This window comes from Equus quagga, chromosome 12 (genome assembly GCF_021613505.1).
Source record: "Equus quagga isolate Etosha38 chromosome 12, UCLA_HA_Equagga_1.0, whole genome shotgun sequence".
Classification (NCBI taxonomy): domain Eukaryota; kingdom Metazoa; phylum Chordata; class Mammalia; order Perissodactyla; family Equidae; genus Equus; species Equus quagga.
In genome coordinates this window covers 67489271-67509807 of record NC_060278.1, presented here as the reverse complement: position 1 = coordinate 67509807, position 20537 = coordinate 67489271, and the positions used below count along the sequence as shown (strand labels likewise).

Here is a 20537-nt window from a genome sequence, read left to right as displayed (position 1 = left end):
ACGGGTTTCAGATAGATGCATAAAATTTTTATGAAGAAGACAGGCATGAGAAAACTACCCCTTAAAAGTTACTGTAGAATGTAACTTCAAAACTTCTGGAAAAAAATTCTTCCAAAAGTCTGCAGTTCCATCTAAAATAGATGCTAAGCATTACCTTAATTAGATTTCCCAATGCATGAGGTGGACAAAAAAATGTTTGGACTCAGATAAAGAAATCCAGCAGTTAAAAAAATTCCTTTACTTCCAAGCCCCCATCCTTAACTAACCCAAGTGCATTTTAAAAATAATTCAAAAAGTAGCTATCAAAGAGTCCAATCCATTCGTTCTTCGTGGAATATACAAAAACTTACAGGAGTCAAAAGAGTTCCAAACTATTAATTTATAAAAATAGTAAGACATGTATCCATGTGAACAAGAAGGTCAGGATCCACTCTCGTCGATGTCCTTATCTGGGTCTTGCTCGGCAGCCTCTTTTTCCTGTTGCTGTTTCTTCCAGAGTTTGGCCATGGCCAGGAGCTTGAGGTTGGGTTGGTTGGCAGCATCTTCCGGAAAGATGTAATCATAGTATTCTTCCCAGCCTGCATCAGACTACAGAAAAAAAGTAAAACAATTAAAAGATACCTTAACACAAGGCTGAAATAGTCACATTACAGTTACTTTAAAGTGGAGAATTTTCACTGAGAAACCTAGAGTTCAAATTCAACTTAGCTTCATTTTACAAAACAACATAAAAGTCTACTACAGAAAAAACAAGGGCTGGGCCCTGAGGATTGGGAGTAAATAAGTAGCTGGTGGATTGCTGTTGCTGCAAGTGTAGCTCACTAGAGCTAAAAACCTGGTGGAAAAAATTCTAAAAATCTAAGCACAGCTCCCTATAGTCAACCAAGAAGACACTGTGTTTCCAACTCCATCTTGCAGTCTTATGTTTAAGATTTTAAATTTTTAAAGATTTATTTAATACTTACCCAGTAGCAAAAGCCATAAATCTGTGTATTATTATTCTGACTCCCTGCCCTCACATCCCTACCTCCAGTCAGTCACTGATGTCACTTCCTAAAGATCACTCTAGTTCCAGCTTCCATCACCACTTGCTTCGCTTCCAAAGCCTCCCCACAGGTCCTCCTAAGCCCCTAAGTCCACCTGCAGGAGATGCCAATGACTGGGTCACATCATTTCGTGCCTAAGAGCCTTCCTATAGCCTACAAAGCCTTCTCTGGATTGACTCCTACCTAAAAGTTGAGTTTCATTTTCTTCCATCCTGACTTCCTGCTTAATGCTCCAGAAACATCAAACTTCATGTAGTTCCTGGAATCAGGCACCACTAAGAAGCCTTTGCCAACCCCCTCCCATTCTCCACCCCCGGCTGGACTATACACCCTGCTCTGTGTATCCACAGGAGCCAGACTGCAACTGTGTCCTACTCCAGGCTGTCTACTCCCATTCTCAGATTGTACATATGCCACTGAAAAGGACAAATTTCAAAGGTGGATGCATTTCTGCTCATTTGACATGAGATGACCAGCTCTAGGGGCTCAGTTCTTACCCCATCATCAGCCTGGACCTTTCTTCTCTTCTTGACTTTCTCTGGCATGAGTTTGTCCACTCTCTCCTTATCTGATACTGTTCCAAATTCATCTTCAAAGTTTCGCCAAGATTCCAGCAGCATAAGTCTCTCTTCCTTTTCTTCACAGTTTCGCATGGTTTTGTTAGCCTCTTCATAAATTTGTCTGCATTTAGCCAAACTTCCTTCTTTCCCTGAAGACAACTCAAACTGAGCAAAACTGATCCACACCTTGAAAAAAAATTATTAGAGAACCAAATTAACCATGTCACCCAGAAGATAATATTGTAATAATAATAAAGCTAATTTCTTGTTAATGGCATCTGAACACTCATGTGTTCACTTCTAGTATTCCAAAGAATATAACATATTGACTATATGCTTTAATATAGTAACGTTGAAGCAGTCTGTTTCTATATCCAATTAGGTGTCTGAAATCCTTAAGAGAGTTTAACTTTTTATTCCATCCTGTGATATCCAAGTTATTGACATGCAGTATAAATATTGACCTGATATAAGCTTAATATTCCAAAGTCCTCTAGACTCACAAGTTCTCTTTAAAAACAAGCAAGTCACTTAAAATAAATATATTTTAGAAAACACTTAAAATATAGAAATACGATACTTCTTCAGAACTGCTGATTCAAGCAAAATCAAAGATAATCTACAAGGCACCGGATACCTTGACATGTTGTGTCCGTTGAAGCAATCGTCGGTAAAGATTTCGTGTTCTTTCGGTTTCTTCCTGCTCAATTTCAAAATCAATATATGATTTCCAAAGCACCTAAAAAAGATAACTTAATAGTCAGTCTAGACATTTAAAAAGCAACATGCCCATACCTAAAGCACAGCTGTACCACCACTCCAACCCTGGACATCCAGGAACCTAGGACTTTTGTCAACAGTTAAGAAACAGATGGTATGTGGATAAAATAAATACTGGCATTTATAAGCTGGCCAAAACTTGGCTAGAGTTCTAGATTATGAGAAAAAAGACCTTGGATTTATTTTTGGATTCTCTTTTGGAGTTTTTCAAATGCTAGACTTAAGAAGAGCGCAGGGGCCGGCCCCGTGGCCCAGTGGTTAGGTTCCTGCTCTCTACTTCAGCGGCCCAGGCTTTCACCGGTTTGGATCCTGGAGGTGGACATGGCACCAACTCATCAGGTTGTGTTGAGGCGGCGTCCCACACAGACAACCAGAGGCACTCACAACTAGGATATACAACTATGTACTGGGGGGCTTTGGGGAGAAGAAGAAAAGAAAAAAAGAAGATTGGCAACAGATGTTAACTCAGGTGCCAATCTTTAAAAAAAAAGAGCTGAGAAACTTGCCAAGTCTCCCAGGCACCATCATGATCCTGCCACATATAAATGAACTTGTGGGGAGAAAGCAGGCCTTCGATAGCAGTATATACTGCTTTAAGTGCCACTGTAAATTTGTTGATATGTTTGAATTCAACTCACAAGGCATTCAGTACTTGCTAGGTACAGCCAGTTGGGCCACAAGGATGAGTAAGATGTGGCCCAGACGTCTGGGAGCTGGCAGTCTGTGAGGAGCTGAGGCCAAGTGAGGGAACCCACAGCGCATAAAGCCCTGCCCTAATACAATCAGTGGGGCCTGGTGAACCATTAAACGCAGGGTCATACTGGTGCGAGATTAACAAAACGGCCTAGTGAGTTTAGTGGTTCCCGAGAGATTCAAAGTGGCCCTAGCTGTGGTTTGGTGCCACCTTGTGGCTCAAGCTTAAATACTGAAGGGATGATTTTGGGTCCTGTGGCAGGCCAGGACTTCCAGGACAGTGGCAGCAGTAATTCCAGAACATCCTGGTTAATTAGAGCCTCTTTCGCTGGCCTAACCTGGGCAAAACTGTGCCAGGAGAATCCAGGGCTGTGCAGGCTCAGCCTCCATCTCCCTTGTTCTCCACATGCAGTTGCCTGCTGTCTGTGTCCTTGATGAGCCTTCCCTATGCCATCCCCTCTAGCCTTCTGTTTGAGACAGGGAGGAAGAGAGCCAATCACCCACCCATTATATCCCAGTTCATCCTCGGGGTCATAATGGGGCTTTGCTGTGCTCTGGGATCCAACTAGAAGGCTGCTGCCCCACCTTTTCTGTCTCCAAAACAGAAGAGTCCTAACCTCAGTGGAAGAGTCTGTAGGTTAGTTACATCATCGCTATGCCCTAAAATGCACACACATTTTGACTGCCATCTAAAGTCATACTAGAGAAGTGTCTGAAACAAAATTATATTCAGCTTGAGATCCTCACCTCTGGCATGTCCAAGCGTGGCTGACTGATGGCTAATTCATAGATTGCCCGGGCTCTCTCAATGTCACCAAGGATTGTCTCTAATTCCGCAAATTTAATCCAAGAAGTACAATTTTCAGGTCCAAATTCCAGGAACTTTTCATAAAGCTTCCGGCATCTGTCAAATTCTCGAAGCTGTAGCTCCAATTCGATGTAACCTTTAAATAACTTGTTCTTTGGACATTTGCCTATGGAAGTTCCCTGGAAAAGAAAATGACTGACTGCTGTGATGCCTTAGTGGGTTCGACTTGTGCACAGATATCGTCGACCTGTCCTAGAAGCTGTTCTCTGCTGAGCAAGAACCTTGGAGAGTCAGCATGGCAAGCGGCTCTCTCCCTCTGTGGTTTCACTGTTCATGATGGCTCCTGACAGAAGGCCAAAGGAAACTCTAATTCAGTCAGTGGTCAAGAGGGCCTGTGCCCACTGGTGCCTGTGTTCCAGAATTGTTTGGACAACTATTTTGGATTTTTAATTTCTCAAGATCTCCAATATGGATACCAGATGTATAAAATCTCCTATGAGTAAAAAGGTAATCAAAGAATAAACTCTGCCTTGCTGTCCACAGCCAGGGCAAGAGTAGCTTATCAGGACAAAAGCATTTAAACACAGTATTTGACCCTATTAAGAAATTTTAGAACAATTATTAAGAGGGAGGTGCATTTAATACATCAAAAATTTTTAACAGGATCAGACTTGTAAAGATCAAAGACCTAATCTGACCTAAGATAAAATTTCCAATGTTGAAACAGAATAATTTAAGCGTTATCACCCAATCCTTCTTCAAAGGCCATGTGTTTTCTAACATATCTCAGGTTATAAAGGCATAGTATTTCTGTTGTTTCTTAGTAGAAATTGTACAACTTGTAAGCACAAAGATGTCCATTTCCTTCTCCTGGAACTTAACGATGCATCTTGATCCTTTCTTTACTTACCAAAGCTCTTCTGGCAAATGGTAAATTTTTCTGTCTTATTTCAAATTGTGCATATAGTAACCACATTTTGGCAAATGTGAACTAGAAAACAAAAGCACAAAAACATCTAGCTTAAGAGACTCATTTAAATTAAATTAAATTAAGTTTAAATTAACAAAAGCCACAGGCAATTAGATTTCCCTAAAACTTCAGAGCTAGGACAGATATATTTTCTCGTTTATGAGCAAAGGTGATGATATTTATTTCATAAAAGTTAAAACAGTAAAACAGATACTTTATTGTATTGTATGGCCCTGCAGCCCCTACTCAGAACTGGCTTTGTTTTGTGGGTATGTTTGTGAGCGGGCAAGAAGATGCCACCTCTGTTCTAGAAGGTAACTTGGTCAACATTGCTACTTGTTTCTCTGCTCGGAAATATGGCAGAGATAACATCACAACCATTTCCAGAACACGCATGTGTTCACTCATGCATGCATCCATTCACTCAGTGACCAAGAAACACCTGTTTTTGTTTCCTGTACACACTGTGTGCCCTCTGGATGTGTGTCTTCCTCCTCCTACTCAGTCTATTCCAATTACTCATCCTCCTCTGAGTTTCTACATTATTATCTGTGTTATTCATTTGTCACAACACAGGTTGTCTTCTCAACTACACTGTAAGCTGTTTTCACAGGCAAAGAGCACATCTCGTTCTTATTTATGTTTTCCATAGTGCCTAGCACAGGGAAATATTCCAACAAAAAATACTGAGAGTGATGTCAGCATCATGGCAGAGGAAGTAGTACTCTTTGTCCCCTCTAAGTTACAACCAAATGGATATCCATTAACTAACAGAGGATTCCCTACACAGCACAAGAGGATGCCTGAGAGAGCCATGCAGCTATATGTCTGAAGGTGGGTGGACTGGATCCCCAGAGAAGTAGTGGAACTAGGGGAGTGGGCCCCTCCCTCTCACAGGCCAAAGTGATCCAGGACATGGATCCTCACACAGCAGTCAGTGCAAATCAAAACTACAATGAGATATCACTTTACACCCACCAGAATGGCTATAATTAACAAGACAAAAAATAACAAATGTTGGAGATGATGTGGAGAAAAGAGAACCCTCATACACTGGTGGTGGGAATGCAGACTGGTGGGGCCACTATGGAAAACAGTGTGGCGATTTCTCAAAAAATTAAAAATAGAAATGCCATATGACCCAACCATCCCACTACTGGGAATATATCCAAAGAACTTGAAATCAACAATCCAAAGAGACTTATGTATCCATATGTTCACTAGAGCATTATTCACAATAGCCAAGACATGGAAGCAACCCAGGTGCCCATCAATGGATGAATGGATAAAGAAGATGTGGTATATATATACAATGGAATACTACTCAGTCGTAAAAAAGACAAAATTGTGCCATTTGTGACAACATGTATGGACCTTGAGGGTATTATGCTAAGTGAACTAAGCCAAACAGAGAAAGATAAACACTACATAATTTCACTCATATGTGGAAGATACAGAAACACATGGATAAAGAGAACAGATTAGTGGTTACCAGAGGGAAAAGGCTTGTGGAAAGGTGACAGGGGTAAAGGGGCACATATGTATTGTGACGGATAAAACCTAGACTACTGGTGGTCAGCACGATGCAGTCTATACAGAAGCAGATATACAATAACATATACCTGAAACTTACACAATGTTATAAGCCAATATGCTTATTAACATTTAAAAAAAATTTTAAAAAAACAATTAAAAAATATATATATTATTTTACTGAATTATTTCACAAGTACAGAAGCAGGATTTTGACATGTTTGGAACAGAACACTTAGAGCAAATGTACCTTTTTATGAGGAATTAGTTCCAAAGAGGCTTGATACACCTGTCTTGTCCTCTCAGGATCCTGTATTAGGATAAGAAATTTTCACAAAATACTGAAATCTGTTGCTAATACTAATTTTACTGGTTACTAATTTTACTAATACTAGTAAAAAGGTGCATCCCCAACATTGAATATGTTTTCATAAGTTGCTATTTTCAAACCCTGATTTCATTTATGATCAAAAGTGTGAACTACCTTGGCCATCAAATTTTGGTTTAAGAATCACCAACAATATAGCCATCAAACTTTGAGAGCTTCCGTGTGGAAAGGCTTTTTTGCCTGATAGCAGAAAGAAACAAAGATGTTTTATGGTCTCAGATCAACAGCAGAGCTTATTAGAGAACCCATCAACATTAATTTGTACACAACCAAATTCTGAAAATTCCACTGGATCTTTACCAAAGTGAAAATGTGCAACCTAGATGTGATCCCTATTTACAAGAAAACCCAGGAAACCATACATAATTAAACTAAGGGCTGGTTCATTGTTCCCTTCAAGTTCCAAGTGATAATCTTGTTGTGCCTCAAAGTTTAAAAACCAAAATACAACCAAATAAAAAAACACCTCACCCATGCCCACAACAGGTACAGAGTTTAAAATGTTGTGGAGAGAATATATAACTGTATGGCTGACGGAGGCCTATAAGAATCTAAAACTAAATTCCTCTGTTTCAAGGATTGTAAATATCAGTTACTACCCACAGCAGCTGAGCTGTAAGCGCATGGGTAAGGAAACCATTAACGGATGACACGTAATTCCATTTTTCACCTTTGCCTCCAGTTCTTCATAGAGTGCATAGTTGACCCACAGATAGATGTAGCGCTTCCAGTGCCTCTTCTCCTGAATGGGTGGGACATTGGCAATGGCTCTTTCATAGACTTCTCGCACTGTTTCTGCTTCTGCATCACTTTCCACCAAACGCAAGTAATCAAACCATGCGTCATAATTGTGTGGATTAGCCTAGAAAGACAGTAAGTTTAATAAATAAAAACAAAACCAAGAGCTACACTTGCTGGACTATGTGAGCTGAAAGAAGGCACCAGATTAACTTTCTATTTTTTAGCAACTTTTTTCTCTAGATTTTACCTGCTATCTTATTTTAAAAATACCATCCCCGAGATTTTATAAATAGAAAAGAATAAAGAACATAGAGGACAGATTATTAAAGTGCTCCACAGCAAGACCCCTCTCACCACTACTCCCCAAATAATTACTCAATAATTGGATGCCTATTTTTATAAATGTATTTGTTTATATAAGTGACTACATATCATTATGTCTAGATTTAAAATTACAATGGAAATATTACGATGCTCACAACTGTGGCATCTGCCTTTTCAATTAATAGTAATTTATCTTGAATATATCCTGCTGGCCTCATTTAATACCTGACTTAGTCCTCTCTTTGGAGATATCTTGAAAATGCTACTATCTTTGAATTCAAATAAAAACAGTACATTACAGACAAAGAAATGAGAATAGAATCATATCCATGATACCTCTTTCATTCAAGCAGTTAAGCTAAAATGTAACATATAAAAACTTTTTTTGGATCAATCTCTGATGCTTCCATCTTGTTTCAAAAATGAGCTCAAACAGATTTGAGATTTTTTTGCTCAAGTTCTACAGCACACAATCAGCAATCAAAGCTACTTTCCACACGTGAGTGGCAGAGCAAATCCAAGTGGTGCTTGCTGTTTCTATCAGCCTCTTTATTCCTACCTGTCTGGAATAGCTGCCAATTTATTGCAGAAACATACCGTAATCACTGGTAGGCTTAACGTGCTATTATTCATTTTATTGTAGCTAGTATTGGGCGGCACATGTCAGTTACTTGCAGAGTTAAGCATCTACCCCAGCACTCACCTTCACTTCTTCTTCATACTGGAATCTCCGTTTGCTCACGATGATGTCTTCAATGCCCCGCCTATCACCAAACTTCTTCTCAAAGATGGTATAATTTTTAAAGAGTTCTTGGGCCTCCTGTTTTGAAATTCTATCCAGGGCATACTTGTAGATCACTCGTACCCTTTCAAACTAAGAGGACAGGATGGTTATCAGCCATAACACAATATTCTCATTCTAGTGACAACTAGCACAGTAATTATGACATAAAACGTCACTTGTAACTTAGATTTTAAGTTCTCAGAATGTCCAAAGTAAGATTTTTCTTCTTTTTGTTGAGGTAATTCAGTCAGGATGGACTGACACTCTCCTTTGAGCTCTACATTTAATAAGGTCTACCTACCACTGCCAATTAGATGTCGCCTATGCAGCTCAGACTAAATGGTCTCAACTGAGCTCCTCTATCTCCCCACCAAACCTGAGCCTTTCCCAGTCTTCCTAATCCTGGCAAGCAACTCCTACCATCATGCACTTGCGCCAGCCAAACTCTCCAGGAGTCCTGCTTGATTTTCTGCTTTCCTCATTCCCCACATTCACTGCTTCAACAAGCCCTGCCATTTCTACCTTCCTTCACTTCTCCCCATCCCCCTGCCCACCTACCTCCATTTCCTTTGTGGACCATTTCAAAAATGTCCTCACTTTTGCCACCCTGCCCCTAATACAATCTCCATGAATTAGCGAGATGCTCTCCTTACAATATAAACTATATCCTACCACTCCCCTGCTTAAAACCGCCCCCAATACTTCCCACCAGCCTTAGGACAGAATCTGAGCTCCCTACTGTGACCTATGCAAGACCCTGCATTCAGATCTCAGCCTACCTCTCTCAATTCTACGTTATCTGAGCTGCTTTAAGGGATTATTTTCCATATATGCTATGAAAGAAAAGAACTGACTTATTTGTGGGACAATCGCTGTTTTCATTTCAAATTCTGCTCTCCGTTCTGAGGGCTCTGGGCTTTGTGTTTCCAAATTTATTACCTGTAAAGTCCTTTAATCAGGATAGTAAATGACTAACTCTCAGTTTATAGACAATATTCTCACTCTACATTTAAAGGCTTAATTTTCAAGCAAAGCACAAAATTAAGACAGTTACAATATAATCTATAATCACTCAGCTCCCAATCTGCAGATTAGCACAAATGTATGCTGTTTTGAGAAATCATATTCTTACATTTTGAAAACATTTTCTCCAAGGATAAGGAAATAAGAACATGTAAATAAACTCCATGTACAAAGAAGTAACCTTTTCTAAGCTGTTGTGCAACATAATCAAGTTATTTAAGTTTACTTACTTCTTTTTGATTTTCTTCAAATTTGGCAAAGGCAACATAAAGGTGTTCATCCATATGTTCATCTCCAAAGAATTCGACAGCTCTCTCGTACACTTTCCGTGCATGGGCAAAATAACCATGTTTTTCTTCAAAGCGGGCATATTTGATCCAGTTCTTCACATCAGGATGCACGAGAACAAGTGCAGGGGAATAAAGGAAATACCAGGCAAGGCAACATGGCTTCACAAAAACCCCAAATCCAAACCAAAACCCCCAACCACACAAACGCTGATGATGGGGTGATATAACACATACAAAGGCGGAGAACCACTAAACTGTGACCTCCGTGAGGGGCCACGTCTTCCTCCAGGGCTCCTTCAATATTTTAGCAGGGGTACAAAAGGAGTTTGGAGCCATCAAAAAGCTGAACTCTGGTTACCAGCCATGTGATTTGGACAAGTCATCTAACTTGTCTAAGCCTCAGTTTTATCATGTGTAAACAGAGAAAAATAATACCCACCACACCGGATGACTGCCGCCTTTAAATGAGGACATGTATGTAAGGTTCTTAGCAGTTTCTGGCCAAAAGAATGTGCCCAATACAGGGCACCTTTTATAGTACATGTTCAAGAACATTAATATTTGAATTAATGATTAAGAAAAAAAGTCACAAAAAGAAAACTGCTAACTAGAGCCAAAAGAGAAAGTTCTGAATTACCATTTTATTTCTTAATAGGATATATCTATTTTTAATCTACTCTCTTTGAGGAAATCATTAATTTTTTTTTTTTAAAGATTGGCACCTGAGCTAACAACTGTTGCCAATCTTTTTTTTCCCTGCTTTTTCTCCCCAACCACCCCCCCAGTACATAATTGTATATTTTAGTTGTAGGTCCTTCTAGTTGTGACATGTGGGACACCACATCAGCACGGCCTGGGGAGCAGTGCCATGTCCACGTGCAGGATCTGAACCAGCAAAACCCTGGGCCACAGAAGCAGAGCACGCAAACTTAACCACTCAGCCACAGGGCCGACCCCTAATTTCTAAAGTAGTAATACATTCAAATATGACAACAATGTTAAGAGCTTTGGCTCTGAAGTTGTTACTGGGTGCCATCGCCATCACCACCTGAGAGACCCCCGTCAAGCTACTTAATCTCACATGCCTCAGTTTCCTCATCTGTAGAATGGAATAGTCCCTGCATGACAGGGTGTCATGAGGATTAAATGAAAATATTTGTGAAGTGCTTAGAACAATGCCTGACACACAGCAAGTGCTAGAAAAGCTTTTGTTAAACTAATAATATTAAAATGAGTAGAGGTAATTAAGATCTTAAAATTGCATAATAAAGTTGCTTCTCATTATTTGTGGTAGTTATGTTCTATGAAGTCACTATAACCACTTAATCAGCGAATAGTGAGCCCTGCTCCTAGGGGAAATATGTATAAATACACATATCTCATACAGATTAAAAATCTCAAAGCCTAAAAACAACCAATTCTTAGACTCTATTTTCTTTATTTTATAAAAGATAAAACAAGGTTCAGAGTTTTAAGTGACTTGCCTGAGGCCACCCACTAACCGGTGCCAGAGAAGGGGTTCAAACCCATGCAAGTGGCCCCAGAGTGACTACACTGCACTGCACCATCCCGTCTCCATCCTCTGGCCACCTCTGTATGCAAGTAGAGACAAGAAGGCAGAGGGTCACCTTGTTTGTCCCTAGCTGGGACCATGTGCCTCGGGTGACTCAAATTTTTCATCACTCTGTGTTCGTCTGCAAATGACTACAAATGTGCCACAGATATCGATTTTAGGGTTACAAATAAATTTTAGCGAGTAGGAGAATTTACAAATATGGAAACAGCGAATAATGAGGACTGACTACTTCAGCTGCTAAGAATGCTTTCACGCAATATCATCTAAGGTTCACAATCGGCCCACAGTAGGAATTTTTATTCTCATTTTGCAGATGAGGACACCAAGGCTCAGATGAGTTAACTGACTTGTTGGGGTCACACAGCTAGTAAACAGTAAACCTCTGGATAGACTCCAGTAATGGTGCTAAGGACCAACTTAAACCCTAGAAAAGTAGGACAGGCTACAGCAGCTAGGGCCTTAGTATGTCATTTTCTACAAGGTACCACAGCATTAGTCCCAAAATATAAACAAATCCAGGCTCACTGAAAAAACTCAAACAATTACCCAAACCACAAACTTTTATTCTGACCAACCTACATCCCTAGAAAATACATATGTAGCTTATGATGCAGATGAAACTTGCATCTTGGACTTCTAGGCCAACATTAACGACTGTGTGTCCTGACCAGGAGGACACCTCCAGGGGAGGAGCAGCACACAAGACAGTTACGGCATCACTCAGACCTCACCAAAGGATATAGCGTTCATAAATGGTGCGGGCCCGATCCACCTCCTTGTATCGCAGCTCAAAGTTGATGTAGGAGTGCCAGGCTTGCTCCTCAGGCTGCCATTCCATCCAGCGCTCAAACACCTGCCGGGCGCCAGCAATGTTTCCCAACATCTCCTCCATGTACGTGTACTTGTACCTTTAACAAAACCACCCGAAAATATCCGTCGTCACAGTCAAAATGACTCAGGGAGAAAATGCTCTCTGGTAATTTCTAGTTCTACTTTGTTAAAAGTGAAGAATATTTAACACTTTGTCTTCCCTAAAGGTTATATTAAATGTGTATTCTTATTAAAATATAAATCTGAAAAGGATGAAAAACTGAAAAAGATATTTTTCTTAAAAATTGCTTTTAGTTCAACAAGCAGTTTCTTATGCAGAGAAGATTGCAATCAAAATTTTAGTTTTGATTACAGAGCTATTATACATTGTAATTATGACCTAATAGACTATAAAACAAAAAAAAGTACTTATAGTAGGTTTCAAGAAAAAGGATATAAAATTAAATACATACAATTACAACTAGGTAAATAAAATAAATAACACGAATGTGGATCTTTCCTAGTCTACAAAACGCCGTTTCATTAGATCAGAAACTTACCAGAACTGGTTGACCCGAGGCAGAGTTGTTATGGCCCGGTCCCAGATATTTCGGGCATGGTTGACCTGACGATTCTTCATTTCCATTTCGGCATATTTCAGCCAGAGTGTAATATTTCGATAGTCCACATCTAAAGCACGTTCATATATGGATCGAGCCCTTAAGAAGCAAGATTTGGAGGGTATCAAAAGCAGTACATACAATACATGTAGCAACCATCTGCAGTGCCCTGCTATTTTATCAGTGTCTACCACGAGCCAGGTTCTGGCCAGAAAAAGGTGAAAAGATGTGATATTCCCAGGAACCTTACAAAGCCTTAGAGAAAGAGAGACATGCATGTAATTACAATGCAATGTGATAAATGTTATAGGCAAGATTTGTATAAGGAAGCAGAGGGGAAGAAATAAAAAGATTTGGTGGAAAAGGCTAAGCAGTGGGTAACTCCAGAATTGAGAACTTGAGGAAAGACCAGAGTCCAAGGTGGGTGGGGAGGGGCGCTCATTCCAGGCAGAGAGAATAGCCAAATGTCACAGTAAGGAGACATGAGTGGCAAGTACGCAGGCACAGTAGGGGCAAAGGGTATGCTAGGAGAATGCAGAAAGCCTGGACAACAGGAAAGGCCAGGTTGTGATTTTTACCTTGTTGGTCACTGGTTTTCAGCGGAACAATTTTTATTAAAAAAAATTCCAATAGACAGAAAGCAGATGAAACTGCACTTCTCTGGCTGTAGAGTGTGCGTTAGTGGCGAGACCTGCCCATGGAGCCTCCTCTGCTGTTCCCTCCAGGACTAACCTACCACAGTGCCCCTGAGGCCCTTCAAAGGAACCCCAGAGTTCCACGGAACAAACTGTGAAAATTACCACCAGAGACACAATCTTCTACTGATGCTTTAACTTTTTTTATTTTTTTGTATCTGTCATCTTATGACATCTTTAAGTACAAAATTTACATGCTCAGCAATTTTACCTTTGAATCTCTTTTAGACTCTCTTCCCATTGTGCGTATTTTATCCAGTTACTAATTACTGTCCTGTTTTTCCTTATGTTATCTTCAAAAGTCTGGCAGAGGCAAAAAGGGTCAAATTAAAGGAAAATAATAAAAAATGACATCACCTTTGTCTATTAATCCTTGTACTAAAAAGGTTATTCATTTTGTTCTTATTTAAGAGAAATTACATCCTGGAATCCTTGAGAAATAAGAAACCCACTAAAGAAGGTTGCAATCACAGGTATTTCTTTACACTCTTACAGGTAAACCAAGAGAAACACTTTAGATAAAAGAATTAGGATTGCTGACATTTTCTCTTATTGCCCATAACAAATAACTGACACTTTAATATACTCTACTTGTTCCTAATAAGAAAACGTTTTTGACTATTTATGTCCTCCCAGTAATGTCTCAGAATTTCCTACAGGAACTCACTGAGGATAACTAGTAAGTTGATACAATAGGATTAGTGGTTTAAAACAACCCTCCATTCTAGGGAGAGGAGCAGAGCTGTTCCCCACGTCTTCTCATGGCTCCTTCCCAGCTCTTAACTCTTAACCCAGAAAGTGGTACAGATAGCAGTACGTAATGCAGTCTCACTAAGTCCACCCCCTTTCTAGGTGTCAGTTGTTCCACCTGTTAAACTTCCACTCATCTTTGACTCAACATCAGAATTATGTCTCTGCGGGATTTAACTACTTCATACTTTAAAATAGACAACTCATGGCATATTTTATAAAGTTCAACAAAATGCAGTTATCTGGTAACCAGAAGTTATACTATTGATGTGGCTAGAGACACTAACCTTTTCTTATCTTATAGTCTCTCTAACCAATGAGGAACTTTTCAAACTTTGACCTATAAATTCTTAACAATATTAATAGACTGAAAGATATCACATTGACTGACCTTCCTTTTCCTTAGTTTGTAATCATTTAACTCTTCTTCATCTGTGATCTTCTGTTGAGGCGGAGGAGGGAGAAGCTCAAGTTCTCTCTCTTTAGCTTCCCTCAAGAGTTGTTCTGCAGTTATCTGTACCTCAGCCGGGGCTTTGTTTTTCACCTTTTTAGACAGAAGACATTTCTAGTTTTAGTAGATGACCTTCACACAAGGTTTAGGAAATAAACGCACATTTCTTAGGATGTGAATTTCATAAGTAATATTACAAGATGCCCTCTTTGTATGACATGTTCCCATTTCTCTATGAAACTAAATACAAAAAATATGTTTTCTATCTCATGCATGGTATTTATTACAAAGCCATAGGTAAAAGTCTTAAGTGAAAAGGTAGCAAAAATAGCAAGTTTTCCCTTTTAGATTAGTATAATAATAAACTTTGAGGCGGCCTAGGTAAAATTCTCACCAGAGGTTCTGTTTTATCAAGATGTCTACCACTTCTTATCTAGCATCACAACATCTATTTACACGTTCTATTTACAACCTCTATGTCCCACGTGGATAACGGTAGTTGGTTTTTCATGGCATTTCAAGTCAAAGACAATATTCAGTAAGTATCCATCATTAGACCATAAGCTTCCTGAGGTCTTAGAGCTGTGCTGTCCAACACAGTATCCATGAGCTACATGTGGTGAATCCAAATTGAGATGGGCTGTAAGTATAAAATATACACTGGATTTTGAAGACTTAGTTTGGAAAAAAAAGAATAAACTACCTAATTAAATTTTTTAATATTGATTACATGTTGAAATGACAATATCTTGGATACACTGAGTTAAATAAAATATATAATTAAAATTAATGTTACCTGTTTTGACTTTTTATTTATTCATTTTATTTATTTTTTTGAGGAAGATTAACCCTGAGCTAACATCTGCTGCCAATCCTCCTCTTTTTGCTGAGGAAGACTGGCCCTGAGCTAACATCCGTGCCCATCTTCCTCTACTTTATATGTGGGACGCCTGCCACAGCATGGCTTGCCAAGAGGTGCCAGGTCCACACCAGGGGTGTGACCGGCGAACTTGGGCCCCCAAAGCAGAACGTGTGAACTTAACTGCTGTGCCACTGGGCCAGCCCTGTTTTGACTTTTTAATGTAGCTATAAGAAAACCTAAAATTACATATGTGATTCACACTATGTTTCTATTGAACCAGTGATGCCCAAAAAAGTTTATGCAATTGAATTATAAGAAACATTAATTATTTAATGCCGTGTGTAGAATGACAATAATGATGACAGCTCATATCTAATAAGCACTAAGTGCCAGACACTGTGCTATGTGCTTTATATGCATTATCTCTGGGAGTCATCTAAATGAAGATGGAAAGGACAAACTCAAGAGAACCCTCTGGGCTGGAGAAACAGACTGGAGGGAGAGTATCTGTAAAGCCTTGGGACAAAGCCTGTCACATATTAAGCACTCAGTAAGTACCAGCCACGGATGAAAATATCAGATCATATCACATTTATTGTTTAATTAACTTAAATTATGCCCCCATATAACTCTTGTCATCTACTCTCATTCCGTCCACTCTCAGCCGGGCTAACTCCTATTCAGCCTTCTCGGATCAGCGTAAACACCACTTCCTTAGCAGTTTACTCTGGAGACCGCCACACAAAACTCTCACGATTCCACGGCGTACTCTACTTTGCCTCAGTAGCACTTGGCAAGGTTGAAATTTTACACTTACTCGCGCCTTAACTTTAAGTACCACTCGTCGCCCGCCTTCGAGCGCAGCTCCCCAGAGCCGAGCGCACTGCCCGGCTGTTAATCTTTGCTGAATGACCCCAATCCTCCGTCCACAAACACACCTCCCCAGAACGAAGGCCACGCCGACACAGGTTGTGTTCCGTGGTGAAAAGAGCCTGCGCCCCACCACCGGCTGACGCTGCCTCTTCTTCTACACCTCTGCCCCGCACCGCTGGGTGGGCCTGCATCCGGGACAACACTCTCCAGCCCCCGGCACCATGGAGGCTCAGGCAAGCCCCTCTCCCAGTTTCCTGCCACAAGGTCCCTCGCTACTGCCTACCTTGGCCACTTTGGGAATCCTCTGCTTCCCAGCCGCGGTGGAGGCCGCCATGGCTGCAGCAGCAACCTGCCCGAAGCCTGGACCCCAGAAATCGGCCCCGCAGGCTCACGAAGACCCCAAAGCTTCCTCACAACAAGCGGGATCCCGGAACCGGAAGCGGAACTGGCTCGGGTGACCTTTGACCGCTCGCACGCGCCGTGACGGAGGCAGCGTCGTTTCTGTGGTAACCAGGCTGCGCGTCCTCCTTGGTGGCGAGCGTGGAGGATTGTGTCCTGGAGTTGCGGCTGAGGTGGGTAGCGCTGGCCTGCCCTGCAGAGACATGGTTATTGAGTCCAGGGCGTCAGGGGAGTGTCCCCAGTCTGCGGGAGTGTGATGCCCGTGCGAGGACGGGTGGATCTGTCGAGCTGTGGCGCCCAGCAAGGGGAATAGGAACCAAGCTCCGGACCGGATGCTCGAGGGCGGGGGGGGGGGGGGGGGGGGGCCGGGGGGGGAGGCCAGAAAACTACCATTCCCAGGATGCTAAGGGGCGAGCTGCAACGCTCTGAGGCAGCCCGGCTCCGCGTTGCATTTCAGGGTTTGCAGTCTCTGAGGTCCACGCCCGTTCGTTTCTTGACAGCTCCGCTCAAATAATTAACTCTAAGGCTTGTGATTAAAAATAACTGAAGGTATTTTAAAGCCAGGTAATACAAAAAAATAAAATTAAATCAGCAGAGTACTAGCAAACCAGCCAGACTTGTAGTCAGATAAACAGATGTTTAAATTCTCTGAGTGTGCCTTAAATATGTAAATTTTCTTGGCCTCAGTGTCCTTAACTATAAGACGAGGGTGATAATACCTATTTCACCAAGATTAAAGAGAAAATCTATGTAAAGCACTCAGTAAATGTAAGCTGGAGTAATTCTTGACCTGCCTTCAAAAACAGAAAAATTAATTATGTGCAAGCAAATGGTTGAAAGAGAAAAAAGTCTTTATTTTTTAGAGCAGTTTCAGGTTCACAGCAAAACTGAGTGAAAACTTCCAAGAATTTCTATTTCCCACCCCCCCAACCCCACCCCCTACCTCCCACAGCCTCACCACTATCAAACATTTGTTATAGTTGATAAAGCTACATTGACACATCATTATCACCCAGTTCATAGTTTGCATTAGGGTTCACTCTTGGTGCTGTGCATTCTGTGGAATTTGAAAAATAATATAATAACATTGACCTACCATTAAAGTATGGTAAAGAATAGTTTCACTGCCCTAAAAATCCCCTGTCCTCCGCCTGTTCATCCCTCCCTACCCCACATTGCCCTCTGCAACCACTGATTTTTTTTTACTGTCTCCATAGTTTTTTGCCTTTCCAGAATGTCGTATCATTGGAATCATACAGTATGCACCCTTTTCAGATTGATTTCTTTCACTAAGTAATACGCATTTAAGATTCCCATGTCTTTCATGGCTTGATAGCTCATTGGTTAAGAGGATTTTGACACTTGCAAGTCTCTTTTGGTGTTTGGAAAAAAGATATATTTAGGTGTGTAGAAATATCACATCTACCTCTGCAAATAATACTTTCAAAAAAATTTTATGCTGATTTCCCAAACTGAAGTCATTTGTAACCGATATAAAAATATTTGCCATAGCTCTATACCACCTATATTATTATTTAAATATTCTTATCACTTTTCAAATTTTAAATAAATTGAATGAGATTTTATATCACAATGATAAAGAGGAGTCACCTAACAAAATAATCAAATAACTGTTAAAATAAAAAGATATTTCCCTTCAATTTGTAGCTATGCATAATTGATTTAACAAAGTTTAAAGTTAGTCATCTCCAGCCTCCTCTCAAAGACACAGCACCTTAGAAGGCTTTGCTTCTGATTGCCATCCTTCAATCTCACAAGTTTTTATTGTCTGGAAATTCAACTCAGCTTTTGTTTTTTAAGCAAAATTTCTTATCGTTATCACTTTTCTTTTTGCCATCAAGGGTTATTTGGATTGCCTCCGTGTTTCCTTTTCTCCTCCCAGCATTTCATCTTGTATTCCACCTCTTTCTGACTTTAATTTTATTCTTCCTGATATGCACCTTTTGCTAAGTCTTTCAACTGGGTTCTTTGAATAGTAATTTCTCTTAGCAGTTGCATGAAATTGTCTTTATATCACCTTCATTTTTAAATAATTGTTTAGCTAGGTATAGAATGCTAGGTTAATGGTTGTTTTTATCTCTGTATTTTTAAGATATTATGCTGGTGGTTGGCAAACTATAGCCCATAGGCCAAATTCAGCCTATTGTCTATTTTGTATGGCTCATGAGCTAAGAATTTTTTAAAAACATTTTTAAACAGTTGGAAAAATCAAAAGAATATTTTAGGGCACACTAAAATTATATGAAAGTTAAATTTCAGTGTCCATAAGTAAAATGTTACCAGAATACAGTCATGATCGTTTGTGTCCATATTGTCTCTGGCTGTTATTGTACTGTAATAGAATTGAGTAGATGTGCAAAGAACATATGGCTGATGGGGCCTAAAATATTTATTGTCTGGTCCTTTACAGAAGAAGTTTGCTAACTCCTGTACTCCTGGCTTCTATGGTTGCTGATGAGAAATGCACACTTAATCTAATTTTGTTCTTTCATAGGCAGTCTGTCTTTTATCTGGTTGCTTTCGGGTTTTGTCTTTGGTGTTTTGTAGTTTCCCTATTATGTATTTAAGATTTATTTTTATTTTCCAGCTCAGAACTAAGGATTCATGTCTTTCATGAAGTCTAAAAAATCATTAGACATTATTTTTTCTTTTTTTTTGCCATTTTTTAAATTTTATTGCAGTAACATTGGATTATAACATTATATAGCTTTCAGGTGTACATCATAAGATATTTTGAATTCTGTGTAGATTATATCATGTTCACCACCCAAAAACTAATTCTAGTCCGTCACTTCACATGTAAGCCTCATCAGCCCTTTCCCCCTCCCCCTCTTCCCCTATGGTAACCACCAATCCAATCTCCATTGCTATGTGTTCGTATCTCATTGTTTTTCTCTTCTACTTATGAGTGAGATCATACAGTATTTCACTTTCTCCCTCTGACTTATTTCACTTAGCATAATACCTTCAAGCTCTATCCATGTTGTCACAAATGGCTGGATTTCATCATTTCTTATGGCTGAGTAGTATTCCATTGTGTATATATACCTCATCTTCTTTATCCATCTGTCCCTTGATGGGCACCTTGATGGGTTGCTTCCAAGTCTTGGCTATTGTGAATAATGCTGCAATGAACATAGGGGGTGCACGCATCTTTATGCATTTGTGTTTTCAAGTTTTTTGGATAAATACCCAGCAGTGGAATAACTGGAGCCTATGGTAGATCTATTATTAATTTTCTGAGGATACTCCGTACTGCTTTCCATAGTGGCTACAAAGTTTGCACTCCCACCAGCAGTGTGCAAGGGTTCCCTTCTCTGCACATCCTCTCCAGCACTTGTTCTTTCCTGTCTTGTTAATTATAGCCATTCTGACCAGAGTGAGGTGATATCTCAGTGTAATTTTTTTTTTTGATTTTTTTTAAGATTTTATTTTATTTCCTTTTTTCTCCCCAAAGCCCCCAGTACATAGTTGTATATTCTTCGTTGTGGGTCCTTCTAGTTGTGGCATGTGGGACGCTGCCTCGGCGTGGCTTTGATG

The 20537-nt window shown here is 40.1% G+C and overlaps 2 protein-coding genes across 5 annotated transcripts in view; one reads left to right on the top strand and one right to left on the bottom strand.

Annotated features, from left to right (window-relative positions):
- Window positions 1-215: 215 nt before the first annotated feature.
- CRNKL1 (crooked neck pre-mRNA splicing factor 1) lies at window positions 216-17002 on the bottom strand. The gene is made up of 14 exons (XM_046678350.1): window positions 16861-17002; window positions 14783-14935; window positions 13853-13944; window positions 12887-13045; window positions 12258-12424; window positions 9881-10059; window positions 8547-8717; window positions 7449-7640; window positions 6641-6700; window positions 4798-4878; window positions 3827-4066; window positions 2244-2345; window positions 1544-1792; window positions 216-588 (listed from the first exon to the last, which is right to left on the bottom strand). The coding sequence occupies exons 1-14, from the start codon at window positions 16909-16911 to the stop codon at window positions 421-423; spliced, it is 2064 nt and encodes a 687-aa protein (XP_046534306.1). The 5' UTR covers window positions 16912-17002; the 3' UTR covers window positions 216-420.
- An 85-nt stretch (window positions 17003-17087) lies between these two features.
- CFAP61 (cilia and flagella associated protein 61) overlaps window positions 17088-20537 on the top strand; it is a 294287-nt gene continuing 290837 nt past the window's right edge. For all 4 annotated transcript variants that reach the window (XR_006891038.1, XM_046678345.1, XM_046678346.1 and 1 more), the window contains exon 1: window positions 17088-17149. The gene's annotated coding sequence lies outside the window, so the exon portion shown is untranslated. The remainder of the gene's footprint in view (window positions 17150-20537) is intronic.